Source organism: Panicum virgatum, chromosome 4N (assembly GCF_016808335.1).
Source record: "Panicum virgatum strain AP13 chromosome 4N, P.virgatum_v5, whole genome shotgun sequence".
NCBI classification, from domain to species: Eukaryota; Viridiplantae; Streptophyta; class Magnoliopsida; order Poales; family Poaceae; genus Panicum; species Panicum virgatum.
Window position 1 is genome coordinate 13,202,010 of NC_053148.1, and position 16,699 is coordinate 13,218,708.

At 52.2% G+C, this 16,699-nt stretch overlaps 1 protein-coding gene, 1 long non-coding RNA gene and 1 pseudogene across 2 annotated transcripts; 2 read left to right on the top strand and 1 right to left on the bottom strand.

The window, feature by feature from the left end:
- Nucleotides 1–1,083: 1,083 nt before the first annotated feature.
- LOC120670691 (probable glucan 1,3-beta-glucosidase A) lies at nucleotides 1,084–9,122 on the top strand. The gene is made up of 10 exons (XM_039950845.1): nucleotides 1,084–1,528; nucleotides 5,508–5,614; nucleotides 5,703–5,822; nucleotides 6,502–6,684; nucleotides 6,804–6,962; nucleotides 7,063–7,232; nucleotides 7,349–7,501; nucleotides 7,725–8,077; nucleotides 8,354–8,533; nucleotides 8,795–9,122. Exons 1-10 carry the CDS (start codon nucleotides 1,459–1,461, stop codon nucleotides 8,878–8,880), a joined length of 1,581 nt encoding a protein of 526 aa, XP_039806779.1. The 5' UTR covers nucleotides 1,084–1,458; the 3' UTR covers nucleotides 8,881–9,122.
- On the bottom strand, nucleotides 5,994–8,907 carry LOC120670693. Its single transcript, XR_005673298.1, has 2 exons — nucleotides 8,762–8,907; nucleotides 5,994–8,613 (listed from the first exon to the last, which is right to left on the bottom strand). It is a non-coding gene; the product is annotated as an uncharacterized LOC120670693 (long non-coding RNA).
- A 4,223-nt stretch (nucleotides 9,123–13,345) lies between the features above and the next one.
- On the top strand, nucleotides 13,346–16,173 carry LOC120671583 (annotated as a pseudogene).
- Nucleotides 16,174–16,699: the final 526 nt, after the last annotated feature.

A 16,699-nucleotide genomic window follows, 5' to 3' on the forward strand; every position in this document is an offset into this window, starting at 1 on the left:
CACATTACCCGAAATCCGAACCCGAAAAACCCGAGCCCGAACCCGAAAAAACCCGAATCCTAATTCGGGTTCCAACCCACGGTACCCGAAATTATTACAGGTAATCCGGGTATTAGGTCACAGTACCCGAACTATCTGAAAAACCCGAACAACAGTCCAGCCCAAATATATCATTCATTCCAGCCCAGCCAAAATTACACCAAATACTAGCATATGCTTGTAGTTTCAGCCCACCAAGCCCACAATCTCATAGCTCCGCACGGCCCACCAAGACTAAAATGATATTTGCGTCAATCTCATGCCGAGTCCTCTTCTCTTCTCATCGTCAAAATATCTTCCCTGCGAGTCATCTGTCCTCTCTCATCTCTCATCTGTCCTCTCTCCTCTCTAGATCTCTCTCTGGATCTCCGCACAACGAGCCACCGAGTGGCCTACGAGGCTGTGATGGCGCGGCCTGCTGCGTTAGGCACCTGCGCCCCCCAGCCACCCGCTGCTGCGCCTACCGATTCCTCGCGCGCAACCCCACGCCGATCTGAGCATGGTTGATTCAAATCCATGGCGTCGTCAAGGCTCTCGACCACGGGACTGCAGGAGCAGGTCGAAGACGTGTGCTTGGGGAGCTCTGGAGGCTTTCCATCGGTGGGGAGGGGGCACCGTTGGATCTCGACGAAGCAGTACCCCGCCGGTCGCCGCCGACACCACGAGAGATCCGTGTTGTTGATGCGTTTCTCGGGTATTTCGGGTATACCCGAACCCGAACCCGAAATATCGGGTATTCCGAATTGTCGGGTTTCTATTTTCTCAGGTAATTTTCGGGTTCTGATTTTTTAAACCCGAAATTTATAAAACCCGAATTACCCTACCTGAATTTTTCGGGCTACCCGATTGCCCGGCCATAGTTTTGCTTGGCTGGTCTCGTCTTGTCAATGGGCTGCCCGGCGGGCCGGGCCTGGCAGGACTCCCAAATTGAACCGAAAACCTTTGAATACCCAACCCAGCCCAGGTTTAGCGTGGCGAAGTCTTGGAAATGGGACACCACACTCATAAAGTCATCAGGCAACTGAGCCCAGCCCGCCCAGGCCCAACTCATCCATCAAAGGCTCAAAGCCGTCGTCTCCGAGGAGCATCTTCCTCCACCCTGCCCCCCACCACCGCCACGGCCGCTCTCTCCTCCGTCCTCCCTCTCCGTCCGTCCATCGGCCGCGACCCGCGACAAAAAAAAAAATTGCCTGGAGCCTTTCCTTTTCGTGGATCCCTTCCACTTCCCCACGAGGCAACCAGCCAGCGCTAATTCCATTCCTTAATTGCCAATGGCGACCGCTTGGGCCAGTACGGCCTTGCCGCGGGCGCCTTGGGATAAACTCCGCGGCAAGGAAGGCACCCGGTGCCGCCTTAATAGCCTCTTCAGTCTTCCCCCCGTGGCAGCTCTGGTCCCGCGGGTTGTGGTAGGGCACCGCCATGGGTGGTCTTGCTGGCCCTGGCTTCGTGCTGCTTTCATGGGTGCTTTTCTCCCCCTGCCTCTTCTCAGGTGAGCTGTCTTGATCGAGCACTTTTGAGTTGTGAGTCTTATGGCTTTTGGGGAGCAAGATTCTATGGTGAGATTTATACATTTTGGGGCTAATAAGAGAGGCAAATACTGGACTCCAAGCTTGTTAGCGCAAAATACAAATGATCATTATGTCATATACATGTGAATGTATCTACAATTCCGAATGGGCAATTAGATATTGATGATTGGAGGAATAAAATTTTATTCACATGTTTGAAATGAAACAGGGAACTCCGCCTATGCTGACTGGAAGACTTTCTCTCTCCTTAGTCATCTCAACATAGCCGGTCCCAAGCCCGGGTAAAAGAGAAGGGTTGCGTTAGGTTTTGGCAAACCAGCATAAAAAATAGCCACTCTAATGGATTTGAAACCCACAAGAAACTCATTGGGGCGTAACCCTCTTAGCGACGCACTACATCGGAACCCGGGTGTGGTGATAAATGGGCAAGGGCCGGGTCGTCATCCCCCTAAGGGCGCGTCGTATCATGATCTGGGTACAATGATAAGTGAGCAAGGGTCGAGTCGTCACCTGAATGACGCGCTACATCTACGCCCGGGTGTAGTGAAAAATGAGCAAGGGTCTTCGCACTTCCCTCGACGGGTGCGAAGGGTAAGGAAGCTAGCCGAGCCAACTAGGATTCGTATATGTAGCTGGAACGTAGGGTCCCTAACGGGTAAGTTGCGAGAGCTAGTTGATGCAGTAATTAGAAGGCGTGTAAATATTCTATGCGTTCAAGAGACTAAATGTAAGGGCCAGAAGGCGAAGGCGGTTGAGGATACTGGCTTCAAGCTTTGGTACACGGGAGCAACTCCGGGCAGGAATGGTGTAGGCATCTTGATTGATAGGAGCCTTAAGGATGGAGTTGTAGAGGTTAGAAGTCAAGGCGACCGGATTATCCTAATCCGGTTGGTAGTTGGAGATTTGGTTTTGAATGTGATCAGTGCCTATGCCCCTCAGGTAGGCCTTAGTGAGAGCACCAAGATGCAATTATGGGAAGATCTAGATAGCATGGTTAGTACCGTGCCTACCAGCAAGAAACTCTTCATAAGATATCTCAACGGCCATGTGGGTGCGACTAATGTAGGGTTCGAGCAAGTGCACGGGGGTTTTGGGTATGGTAGCAGGAGTCAAGAGGGGGAGGATGTGTTGAACTTTGCGTTAGCCTACGACTTGTTGATAGCGAATACTGTGTTTAAGAAGAGGGAATCCCATCTTATGACGTTTCGTAGTGGACAACACTCGAGCCAGATCGACTTTATCCTTGCTAGGAGGGAGGATAGACGTGATTGCTTAGATTGTAAGGTGATACCTGGGGAGTGTGTTGTCCCTCAACACAAGCTTGTGGTGGAGGACTTTCGTCTTCGGGTACGTGTCCATCGGGACAAACATGCCAAGATTGCGAGAACAAAGTGGTGGAAGCTTAGAGCGGAAGCGGCACAAGCGTTTAAGGAAAGGATGCTAGGTGAGGGGCCTTGGGAAGAAGGAGAAGACGCGGATGACATGTGGCTAAAGATGGCAACATGTGTTCGAAGGTGGCCTCAAAGGTGTTTGGCGTGAGTAGGGGAGGCAAACAGGAGGGGGAAGACACCTGGTGGTGGAACGATGAGGTGCAAAAGGCTATTAAGGAGAATGAGTGTTTCAAGCGCCTCCACCTTGACAAGAGTGCAGCCAACATCGAGGGCTATAAATTAGCGAAGAGGGTTGCAAAGCGAGCTGTGAGTGTAGCAAAGAGTAAGACGTATGATGACCTGTATCAGCGGCTAGGCACGAAAGAAGGGGAGAATGACATTTATAGGATGGCTAGGATCCGCGAGCGGAAGACAAGGGACATTTATAGGATGGCTAGGATCCGCGAGCGGAAGACAAGGGACATCAACCAAATCAAATGCATTAAGGATGGGACAGATCGACTGCTAGTGAAGGATGAGGAGATCATGGATAGATGGAGAGAGTACTTCGACAAGTTGTTTAATGGGGAGAGTGAGGGCCCTACCCTTGAGTTAGATGACTCTTTTGACGATACCAACAGACATTTTGTGAGGAGAATTCAGGAGGTAGAGATCGGGGAGGCTTTGAAGAGGATGAAGGGAGGTAAAGCGATGGGCCCTGATGGTATCCCCATTGAGGTGTGGAGATGCCTTGGAGATAGAGCAATAGTATGGTTAACTAAGCTTTTTAATCTCATTTTTCGGTCAAACAAGATGCCGGAAGAATGGAGGAGAAGTATATTAGTACCTATCTTCAAAAACAAGGGCGATGTTCAAAGTTGTACTAACTACCGTGGGATTAAGCTGATGAGTCATACGATGAAGCTTTGGGAGAGGGTTATCGAGCATCGCTTAAGAAGAGTGACCCAAAATCAATTTGGGTTCATGCCTGGAAGGTCAACTATGGAGGCGATTTTCTTAATACGACAATTGATGGAGAGATATAGAGAGCAGAAGAAGGACTTGCACATGGTCTTCGTTGACCTTGAGAAGACATATGACAAAGTACCGAGAAATGTCATGTGGTGGGCTTTGGAGAAGCACAAAGTCCCAACTAAGTACATTACCCTCATTAAGGATATGTACAAGGATGCGACGACGTTTGTCCGGACATGTGATGGCAACAGCACTGACTTTTCTATTAACATAAGCCTACATCAGGGGTCAGCATTGAGCCCTTATTTATTTGCTTTAGTGATGGATGAGGTCACAATGGATATACAATGTGAGATCCTTTGGTGTATGCTCTTTGCTGATGATGTGGTGCTAGTTGACGAGAGTAGGGCAGGGGTTAATAGAAAGTTAGAGCTGTGGAGACGCACGTTAGAGTCGAAAGGGTTCAGACTTAGTAGGACCAAGACCGAGTACATGATGTGCGATTTCAGCGCGACTAGGCATGAGGGGGGAGACGTTAGTCTAAATGGGCAAGTGGTGGTCCAGAAGGATACTTTTCGGTATTTAGGATCGGTGCTACAAAAGGATGGCGACATTGATGAAGATGTTAGGCATAGAATTTCAGCTGGCTGGTTGAAATAGCGGCAAGCTTCTGGCATCCTTTGTGACAAGAGGGTGCCACAAAAGTTAAAAGGTAAGTTCTATAGGACAGCAATTCGTCCGGCGATGTTATACTGTGCTGAATGTTGGCCTAAAAAAGGCGACATGTCTAGCAACTGAGTGTAGCAGAGATGCGGATGTTGCGGTGGTTTTGCGGGCTCACAAGGAGGGATAGAGTTCGGAACGAAGTTATTCGGGATAGGGTCGGAGTGGCACCAATTGAGGAAAAACTTACCCAGCATCGGCTGAGATGGTTTGGACATGTCCAACGAAGGCCTCCTGCGCCGGTGCGTAGTGGGGTTCTTGAGCGGGTCGATAATGTAAAAAGGGGTAGAGGTAGACCTAAACTGATGTGGGATGAGTCGGTTAAGAGAGAACTTAAGGATTGGAATATCTCTAAAGAGGTAGCTTTGGATATGAGCGCTTGGAGACTAGCTATCAGTGTGCTTGAACCTTGAACTTATTTCTTTCAGGTTTCATCTCTAGCCTACCTCAACTTGCTTGGGAAAAAAAGCTATGTTGTTGTTGTTGTTATTGTTGTTTGAAATGAAACGGGGAAACCACTTTTCTGAAGAAAAAAAAACAGTTTATTCACATGCACTAGTTTTTTGGTTTCAGCTGTTCCGCATATATTTCTATAAAAGAAATTTGTGCAGAAATACAAGGTATGCAATTTGCTCTACACACTGTGCATGCTGATTGTCTGGTTAAATATGCATTTGTAGTTGTGGAGAACACAGTTAGTAAATATTCACTGAAAATTACTGGTTGAGTGATTTCCACGTCAAAAATGGTAGCCTAAGCTTCCAGTCTTTGGTTCTGTGCTGTTCTCAGTAAAAGTTTTGCATAACAGCATAAGTCGTTATAGAACATCACTTGTACCACTTACTGAGCATCCTCATTTTTTTTTCTGCAGTGGATGGGCTGTCCAAGGTGAGGGCTGTTAACTTGGGAGGATGGCTGGTGGTTGAAGGGTGGATTAAGCCATCACTTTTTGACGGGATTCCAAATGGGGATATGCTAGTAGGTGGATTGATCTCGGTTATTCAATTTGTGTTCTTGGTAAACTAATGCTTGTGAGGTTTTAACCCTCTATGTGCTGCGTTTGCAGGATGGGACTCAGGTGCAGCTCCGCTCTGTTGTGTTGAATAAATATGTTAGTGCAGCCAATGGGGGTGGTTCAAATGTGACAGTGGACCGTGATGTGGCCTCAACATGGGAGACATTTAGGGTGAGAAGTACATGGAACCTATTAGTCTGGTTTAAAGAAGTATCAGTCTATTGACTTGTATACTTTACAAGTGATACACCTCTGCATTATTACAGCTAGGGTATTGGATGAAATTTATCAACCTGATTTCAGAGAATTACGAAACATATTGGTCTTACTGTTTTGTGCAGGCTTTACAATAGGGTTTACCCTCATGAAAAGTATTGTTTCATACTACTTAAGTATTAGTTAAATGTATTAATTTCACTCCACGTTCTACCACTGGGTACAATTTTTCAGCTATATGATATATTTTTTGACTTGTTTTGCCCAGTTAATGAACTCTTTCTTGAGTTCTTGTTATAATTAAATTGATGGCCACTGTGGTTTCACAATAGGATATCACATGACACTGATCATTTGACCAAAAGCAAAGTAACGGACCACTGAATAGTATAAGGTGACAGATTGTTAGATTGTTACGAACAAGCTTGGGACATCTAGAGCATATGTCTTAATACTCTTTTCTACCTAAACGTCAGAATCACATGTTTATTATCATTTGATTATCTATTACTTTTATGGTTGGTATTGAAGCAACTGCAACTCATTGGATTGTTACAATGCTGTTATTTACATGTTCCTTTAGTACTTGTTGAGCTTAAGTGCTACCTTACTGTTTTTTATCTTTATAAAATAGCTTTGGAGGGTGTCAGAAAATGAATTTCAGCTTCGATCTCTTGGAGGTGAATTTTTGACATCAAACAGTGAAGATGGTTTGATCTTGGCAACAGCAAGGGAACCATTGTCCACTGAGACTTTCTACATCGAAAGGAATGATGAAAGTGTCCATATCAAACTTCTGAATGGAGGCTATGTGCAAGTATTGCTCAATCCAGAGTTTCATTTCGATAATTTCGAAGTGTTATATGTGATTGTCCCTCAGTCGCCTTCTTGCAAGTCATGCCATTAATAAGACATTGCAATCTCCTTTTAACTTAGGCAACAAACGATCATCTGCTTATTTCCACTAATCAATTCCAACCAGGATGGGATAATAATTTAGCGACATTTCAATTGGTGATTGTTGCCAATAACTTGCATGGAGACTACCAGCTTGCGAACGGTTATGGTTATGAGAGGGCGAAGATGGTCTTAGAAGTATGTCTAAGGACGCTCATTTTTCTTTTGAAAATTTGCTGAACCAATCCATTTTTCTCTTATGCACAACACCCGTTGACTCTTAATTTTGCTTGTTAAGGAGCACAGGACAAGTTTCATAACAGCAAGCGACTTTGATTTCCTATCTCGACATGGAATTAACACTGTGAGAATTCCTGTCGGATGGTGGATAACACAAGATCCATTTCCACCATCTCCATTTGTAGGAGGGTCTTTGGCAGCTCTGGACCTAGCATTTTCATGGGCACAGTATGTCATATTTTCAAACTGTTCTTTGTAGTATTTGATATCCCTAATCCTTTCTAATTCTATAGTATTAAGTGTTCATTTAAGTTAGTAACATGAAATTTCTTTTGTTGGATTAGATCTTATGGTTTGAAATGTATAATCGATCTCCATGCTGCTCCTGGTTCTCAAAATGGAATGGAACACAGTGCGAGCAGGGATGGTTCCGTAGACTGGCCCTCACCTGAATATGTCTCGCAAACATTAGAAGTTATTGATTTCCTGGCGACAAGGTATTCTTTCTTCTAGCATGTCATCTTTGATATGGTATTATCTGCATTTTTCCTGAGCTGGTTCTCTACCATCAAAATATGTCAGCTATGCCAGCTAATTGCTCTCCTCTCATGGAGCATCGGAAATGCATTTGCTGCTACCTGCTAGTTTTTCTGATGTCCTTGGATACCCAGACGGTCCTTGAAATATTATAGGTGGCTTTCTTGACCTTGGGTTTTGCAGGTATGGAGGCCACCCTTCCCTTTTGGGCATTGAGCTTCTGAACGAACCTTCTGCAGCTACCGTTCCTTTAGATGTTCTAGTGTCCTACTATACGAGGGGTTACCAAATTGTGAGAAACCATTCAACAACTGCATATGTTATTCTCTGCCAAAGAATCGGAAATGCAGACCCAATCGAACTGTTTCAAGCTGGTATTGGTCTTTCAAATGTCGTAGTTGATTTACACTACTACAACTTGTTCGATCCGTACTTTGCCAGCATGAACTCCACTCAGAATATTGAATTTATTTACAAGAATAGAGCACCACAATTGCAAGCTCTTAGGGACACAAATGGGCCTCTTCTCTTCATTGGTATGATTAGCAACCTTCTTACGTTATTTCTGCCTTGCTGTGTCCATTTTACAAATTTTAGAGAGGCTGCTCAAATGTTCGGTATTTGTTCCTTTCTTTATTGTTGGAGTCGGGAGTTTGGGATGTTACGATTTACGAATAGCATTTGCATTGAACATGCGTGCTTGAAGTCCCAATTTTCTGTTTATTTATTCCAAGTGTACTTGATTATTTCCATAGTCATTAGCTGTATCTCTATCTGTACTGAACACGGTGCTATGCCCCTGTATTGTTCAGGTGAATGGGTTAATGAATGGGACGTGCAAAATGCATCTCAGTATGAGTACCAGAAGTTTGGCAGAGCTCAGTTGGATGTTTATGCGAACGCCACCTTTGGGTGGTCATATTGGACACTGAAAAATGACAGGATGCATTGGGACTTCGAGTGGAATATTCGGAATAAGTACCTCCTGTTCAGTAAGTCACCGTAACCATGCTGACCAAGCTTGTAATTTCCATCGAGCCCATCGTGGATCCTGCAACTAGGACGCGCCTGCCTATTGCTCAAAAATTTCAGTTATTCCCTAGCCGACGAGTAACCAATTCCATACAAGTAAAATTGATCATAAAATGGAGTCATTTCAGTGCTATTCCCATGAAAAAACTTCCAGCTAATACTCCTTTGGAGCTTGTTGTGGATCTTACCTGTTCTCATCACGATATGCAACTTCTGTTCAGGTGCTTCATCCCTGCTGAAGACGCCAAGCTTCCTTCTCCTGCTAGCACTTGGATGGGGAACTTGCCTCACCATCATGCCAAGATAACCTGGAACATCCTGGAGGACATGCCAGGGGCACTCTTGTCCCGCTGCCGTTTTGCCATGTCCCTTCTCCTCCCTGCGTTCACGTCAGCAGGCAAGATATTCATTTGTGTACAGGGTGCCGACGATAGAATTGTTCTTTTTTCCCGACGCACTTTGGTTGTTGTAATTGCCAATCGAGCAGAGCACCATTGTTCAGTACAGTACAGTTCAGGATGGAGACAGTCGCGTTGGGCCTCTCAGAAAGAACAACGGCTGCGGCTGTTAGCGAACTGGCGCGGTGTCGTTATGGGTGCCGGATGATCCACCTGGGTTGGACCTAGCGAGTGCGTGTGGGTGGTCTGAGGCGGACGGCTGGACCGGGTCTCGGAGCCTTGCTTTTTCTCACTCTGTTCGGCAGCTCCAGCAGCCTTCAGCCCAACAGTATTTTCCTCTCACACCGCTCCAGCATCAGCTTCCAGCCACCAGCCAGCCAACAGTATTTTTCTTTCACACCACTCTAGCCACCAGCTTCAGCCCAGCGAATAGTCTCTACCTGCGGTCTCCGCATGCTGCCGCAACTGCAAATGTCAGCTGATAGTTGCGTTGGTCTGGGAAAATCTTTTCCCTACTGGCCTCCGTCATGATACGCTGTCACATCAAGATCGAAGCCATGCTTAATAGGAAAAAAAAATCTCGAATACACGGGCAGCGTATCATTGTATTAAGATGAAGGAGAAATTGGTACAATGTTCGGTTAGAACCCAGATGGAACGGATTTCAGATGGACACAAGCCGGAAAGCTGGCCGAACACAACTCGAAAGAAAAACTCCAATATGAACTACTCACATTCCACACAACATAAACGATTGGCTCTAAGCGTAGCCCTCGGTCAATGTTCCATCCCACGGAGGAATAGCTGTTGCTCTTGTTCCTAAACATCGGAAATAAGTCCTGCAGTGCGTCCACGTGGTTCGGCGGAGGTTCGCGAAAGAAATTCTCCCCTACTGGCCTACGTCATGATACATTGTCACATCAAGATCGAAGCCATGCTTAATAGGAAAAAAAATTCTCGAATACGCGGGCAGCGTATCATTGTATTAAGACGAAGGAGAAATTGGTACAGTGTTCGGTTAGAACCCAGATGGAACAGACTTCAGATGGACACAAGCCGACAAGCCGACTGAACACAACCCGGCTTGCCGAATGAACACAACCCAGCAAGCCGACTGAACACAACCCGAAAGAAAAACTCCAACATGAACTACTCACATTCCACACAAACCTAAACGACTGGCTCTAAGCGTAGCCCTCAGTCAACGCTCTATCCCACGGAGGAAGAGCTGTTGCTCTTGTTCCTAAACATCGGAAATAAGTCCTGTAGTGCGTCCACGTGGTTCGGCGGAGGTTCGCGAAAGAAATTCTCCACCGCTTGCTCCGCCGTAGCCGCCAAGGGCAGAGGCGTGCCAACCTTACCGAGTCGGCGCATTAGGAGCACCGCCCCTCGCTTTGCCAGCTTGATGGCCGAGAGAGGGTCCAAAGCTTGTCGATGGCTTCGCCTGAGACCATCTGCCTCAGACGAAGATGAGGCAGCTGAGGAGGCGCGTCGACGAGGACAGGGTCAACTCGACGGCGACATGGCGGCTTGTCCAGAAGAGGCGACGGAATATTCTTCGTCACTTTGCTGATGAAGTCCTTCAATGCCGCGGAATTGCCGTCCTCTGACGCCCCGACCGTGCCGGGTGCATCCTCAGAAGCCGGCACCACAATCTCAGCCGAGGGTGGCACCTCCACAGCCGGCACCACCTCGGCCGATGGTGGCATCTCCACAGGCGGTACCTCCACAGGCGGCATGGGTGTGGCAACCCCAGAGTGCCTCAGCAGACCACCAGAGAGTGATGGGCTCTCCTGGGAAACATTCGCTGCCGAAGCTCGATCTCGGAACTCCTGAGACCGGAAGGTGGCCACGAACAGCTCGGGGAAGGCAGGCCCAAGGGTGAAGTCGTCCTCATCGATGCGAAACACAGCCATGATCGCCGACTTGGCCGCAGCCAAAGCAACCACGACCAAGGCATCGGTGGCGGAGAGCGTGAGGTTGAAGCCACCGTCAACAGCAGCAGTCGTCGGCAACGGCCGATCGTCTGAGACCGGAGGGCGATCACGACCATGCCCAAACCCAGCAGGAGTGACACGACCGTCCAACCGAGGCTGGCCAGAGCAAAGTGGTGGATGACGAGGCCGCAAGCAATCCTTGGCATGGTGCCGAAGGCCGTGGCAACGCAGGCACCGCGAAGGCTGACGACAAGAAGCAATCCGATGCTTGAAGGAAAGGCAGTTCAAGCATCGTCCATCGAGCTCCTTGGGGAAGCATCGCCGCGGCGGCGCTCCCGGCCGATGAGGCCGCTCCCGATAGTCCCAAGAATGCGCGCGCCGCTGCTCAACTCGTTGCCAGCCGTCAGGGTCAACACGAGGAGGGCAATGCGCATCATGACCCCGGACACGGCTCGGGGCAGCCCGACCAGCCCCATGAGGGTGGTCGTGCCGCCGGAGACCGACGACTAGCTCCATCGTTCTGCGCCGGCGGTTGCAGCGCCTGGAACGCTTGTTCGTCCAGGGTGGTGGAGAGGGTAGCCGGCGGCCCCGCCGACGAGGACGCTTGCGGTGCCCACCCTCGCCCCATGGAGGCAGCACTACGATGGAGCGGAGGGTGGGTGCCGGAGCCGGCGCGTCGATCTGCGCCGCCGCCAGGGATGAGGCAGGGGTGGTCACCCTCGGTTGCCGCAACAGGATGTCGCGGTAGGACGGGGAGCCGTCATCGTCGGAGAGGGGTGGGGTGTCGTCTCTCCATCGGAGCTGCTTCCCCCGACGCATCGAGCGACCTGGGAAGAAGGGGGGCGCTGCCGGCGAGAGGGCGGAGGAGCTGGTCGGCGTCGTCGTGGCGGGCCTCGCCGGAGGGGCAGACGCATCCCCTGCGGAGGCGGGCGCGGTCGAGGTGCAGACAGCCGGATCGGGGCGCTGCTGGGTCGCAGCGGCCAGATCAGGCGCCTCCTGGGCCAGATCGGGCGCCTCCCGGGCCGGATCGGGCGCCTCCCGGATCGGCCGGCCGTGTGGCAGCTGCTGCGAAGGAGCAGAGGCCGTGGATCGAAGCGGGGAGGCGAACTCCAGCGGCGCGGCAGCCGCCGGTAGCGTGGCGGCCTCCGGTTCCGACGGCGGCTACTCAGAGGGAAGCTCCATGGGAGCACCATTTCCGACGGCATCCGCGAGCTGGCTGCCGCCCGTGGCGAAGGGAGGTGGAGGGCTGGGTAGGTCGGGGGAGGAGGAGGAGGAGCTGGGGGAAGGGGACGAGGACGAGGAGGGGGCCGCCGGCGCCGGGGTGGCGGGCGGCGGCGGCGGCAGTGGTGGCGGCGCCACCAGTTTGCCCTAACGGGCCGCTCGGCCCGAGCTCAGCGCAGACATGTCCCGGGCAGGGGTATGTTATTGCCTTGGGAAGTTGAGAAGACCAATAAAACTTGCGTGTGCCAAGAAATTGTAGGGAAAAAAAGAACGGTGCATGGTTCTCTTTCTGTTCGTGCACGGACGCAGCGCACCCACAGCAGTCAGCGGGAGGCACCGTGGTGATACCAAAAAGAAAGACGATCAAGAACAACGAGCCGTGCGGAGATCTCGCTTTTGACCTCCACGGATGGTATCCGAACCCTGCGATTTTTTGTCAGGATTGTGCGCGTGTTTGCACTGGCGGAGTGTCGTTGGGGTCACAGAAGACTATGGCTCCCGTTGCCACGTAAATTTTTCATTAGTTAAACAGTTAATTTAATACTGTTTATTGATTTAGCCGCTCAATTAATAAAGGCCGGTCCTCTGATTGTTTGATCAGACTCCGCCACTGCGTGTTTGGAACTTTGGATGGGAGCCTCTGGAAGTCCACCAGAATTCCAGTTTCCAGCCACGCTATATTATTAGCTGGTACATACACCCTAGATAAGCTCAAGTGGAAATGGACGAAGCCGTTGGAGGTGTTGATCATATTTGCTCGTCACTGATCGTACGACGAGCTAGTGTTCGTGAGCCCGGTTCGCTAAAAACCAGTTTCAATGTGAGCTTGATTAGAAATTTCATAAGCATTAAATAGCATACATATTAGGGCATCTACAATGGTTAGATGGCTGTTGTATGTGTGTGTCTAGAATACTACATGCAGACGACAGAATAGACAACATGTACAATGATCTGTCTGTGTGGCTGTCTGCTAGCTATTTATTACATGCCTAGGCACATGAAACATGGTAATCAAACATGTGAAATGAATCTTTGTGTATTTTGTGGCATACATGAAACAATAATTTGTGTATGGAAATAAATAGTACAATCCTACCAACATGATTTTCTTTGCAATTTGTACCTTTTATAAGGACTATTTTGTGAAATATAAACATGGACTATAATGTAAGAATGGAAAATATCTGTGTCAACCGGTCTCTCGTCTCTCTCATCTCTCTCTGTCTCTCTCCTGTGCGGCAGAGCTCTGCACTATCTTCTCTCTCGATCTCTCTCCTGTGCCCCGGCGCATCTCAGCATGGATCCACCCGACACGCGCACATATCTCCTTCCGGTGCCAACTCCTGCGCCGGATACGCCCGACGCGGTGCCTTCCCACCGGTCTGTTCCGCCCGGCCGCGCCCGGCGCCACCTCCACATGGTCGGATCCGCCCGCGTGGCGCCTTCCCGGCGGCCTGCTCCACCTGGCGCGCCGCATCGTTGCCCGCCGGGGGGGCTCTGTCGGGCCACACCAGCCGGCCGCCGCGCCACCTTCCTACCCGCCGGGAGCTACGTCGATTCGGCCCCCTCGCCGCTCGCGACGGGCCGGCGGTATGCCCTGGAGCACGAGCCGGAGCCGTTGTCTCACGAGACGACGGCACTACCCGGTTCAGCAGTTAATTAGCTTTGATAATCGCGATTAATCGTACATAGTCGAGACATTAATTGTCATTGCACATGCCCTTAGTAATTTTGCTGACTTAACAATATCATTATATGGAGAGATTAGAGAAGTTTCATCCTTAAAAATCCAGCTAGCACAGTTACAAAGTACTTTTAATCGTTGTGTAATGATGAAATTATGCACTGAAACTTATCTAATTAATAATGACAAACTAAATTCCCAAGGCAACCAGGGCACCCCATCGCACTGCACCACTTCACCCTTAGATGCAGTCCGTGTGCACGGCCACACATCAGGGGCCTATCTCATCTGATTAGGATGCTCATGAGCTTACGCTTTGTGAATGGTTTGCGTGCGTTTCCCCCCATCCGCAGCCGCCGGCGGCCAAGAGTCCAACGCCCTGCCCATGCTCGGGTACGGGTGCGCAACCTACTCCGGACACCTGGTCGGGTCACGGACGCCAAAACCCCGGTGCCCAACGCCCCGAACCCATCGATCCTGACGTGCGATCCCGCCTGCTCGCCGCCGCCCAGGCACCACCAGACCAGACGCCACGACCGCACCACCATGTCCTCCTCAGTCCTCCCTCCGCCGCCCACTCCACGGCCCTGACTCGAGCCGTTTATATGCACCTACGCGCCCCGCACGCCAGCGACTCCGTCCAAGAAGCGCACCCCGCCCATCCACCCCTGCCACATGACGACACCTCGCCACCATGCGCCGCTCGCCGCGCTCACTCTGCTGCTGATGCTCGCCGGGCCCGCCGCGGCGCAGCCGCCGTCGCGGGACAGGGACAGCAGCGGCGGCGGGTACGGCATGCCGAACCAGCCGCAGGGCTTCAGCGCGCCCATGGTCGTGCTCCTGGTGGCGCTCGTCGCGGCCTTCTTCTTCATCGGCTTCTTCTCCGTGTACATCCGGCGGTGCGGGCGGGGCGCCTCCTCGGGCGGGCCCGGCCATCCCGGCCGCCGCGCTGCTCGCGCTGTCGCGGCAGGAGCAGCGGGACCGGGACCAGCAGCAACGCGGGCTCGACCTCGCCGTGCTCGCGTCGTTCCCGACGATGAGGTACGCGGAGGCCAAGGAGCTCCGGGTCGGGGGCAAGGACGCCGCGCTCGAGTGCGCGGTCTGCCTCAGCGAGTTCGAGGGCGACGAGGAGCTCCGGCTGCTGCCCCTGTGCAGCCACGCCTTCCACACGGACTGCATCGGGGAGTGGCTCGCCGGTCACGTCACCTGCCCCGTCTGCCGGTGCAACCTCGACCCCGACCAGGAGCTCGCCGCGGCCGAGGCGAGCAGCCCCGGCGAGGTGGCCGCGGAGCAGGAGGCCACGGATCAGGTGGCCGTCGACGTGGCCGGCGAGGGCGCCGAGGACGAGGAGGAGACGAGGAGGGAGGAGGCGATGGAGCTGGAGCGGATTGGGAGCCAGCGCCGCGCGGTGCGGTCGCGCTCGGGGCGGCCGCCGCCGCTCGTCCCGCGGTCGCACTCCACGGGCCACTCCCTCGCGCCGCGCCTCGACGGCGACCTCGAGCGGTTCACGCTGCGGCTGCCGGAGCACGTGCGCAGGGAGATGGTCGCCGCGGGCGAGGAGAGCCTGCGCCACACGGGGCCCGCCGGAGGCCGCTCCGGCGCCGGCGCCCGGAGCGCGCGGCTCGGGCGGTCGGACCGGTGGCCGTCGTTCATCACGCGGACGTTCTCGTCGCGGGTCCCCTTCTGGTCCGCGTCGAGGAGGGCGGCGCCCGACGCGGCGGCGGCCGTGGCAGCTGCCGGGACGGAGGCGTCCACGGCGACGGCGAGGACCAAGCGTAAGAAGACGGCCGCCGCCGCGGACGGCGGCACCGTGACCCCGCCCAAGGGGAGCGTCCGCTTCGACTGCCTCGGCGGCGGCGCCGCTGCCGCCTCGGGCGCGAGGGTCGGTGCCGCGGCCGGCGACAGCGAGACCGAGGACGACGAGGAGAAGGCGATCGTCCGGCACGCCTGAGCCGCAGCGCGCGACGAGATCGGAGCGGGAATCGCGCGCGCCACCACGCATCGCCACGTGCTCGTCCACAACTTCGTCGGCGCACGGCGCAACTGGTAGTGGTAGCGTATCAACGTGCGGCGAGACGACCGTGGCCATGTGATCCGCGAGACGAAGCTGCTCGCGCGCGAATGGGAACGCGCAGCTGACACAAGGATTCCGTCCCGTTGGAAAAGGGCTCCCTTCTCCCGTTTTTCTCTTCTGCGTGCTAGTAGTCCTTGTTTAGAAAAAGAGAGAGAGGATAATTCTTAGATTCAATTTTTTCGTTGCCGTTGAAAAAATGGAGCGAAGCCGTTGTAAGATAGAGCTGAAGTTGGGCTTGGTAAGCTGGGAAAGAAATTAAATAGATGCAAAAGGTTTACACGAAGTGTTGACTGATTCTCGTGCCTTTTCTCTACACGGGCCCATAGTTTTACCCTGCCCTCGGATGGGGATGGTTGGTGTCGAAGTTTGAAACAGACCAACAGAGCAGTATCGTCTCATCAGCCCTCTCAAGCGTACGAGCTTGACCATTGCCTTGGTGGCTCGGTGCCCGTGAAGCTCACCCACACAAAAACAAGCCGAAGTTCCTTCATGACACGAGCCACACAGAAAAAAAAAACGGATAGGTCCGCTTTAGCTTTAGCTCTAGCCCCGAGCCCCGGGCGGCCGTGCGAGCTCTTCAGCTCGATCACGCGATCGATGGTGCCGTTCCGACGCGCAGCCTAATCAATTCCTGCGTCCACGCCTGCAGCAGTGTCCGTTTGACTTGAACCTTCTGGAGGCTCGCCACTAGTAGACGATTAAACAACAGGGTCCTGTTCCTGTGGTTTGAAAAATGAAAACGCCGACCTTCTCGATGCCGGTGGTACTCGTTACTCGTTGACGGAGACTCGTGTGCGGGCGGTGGTTCC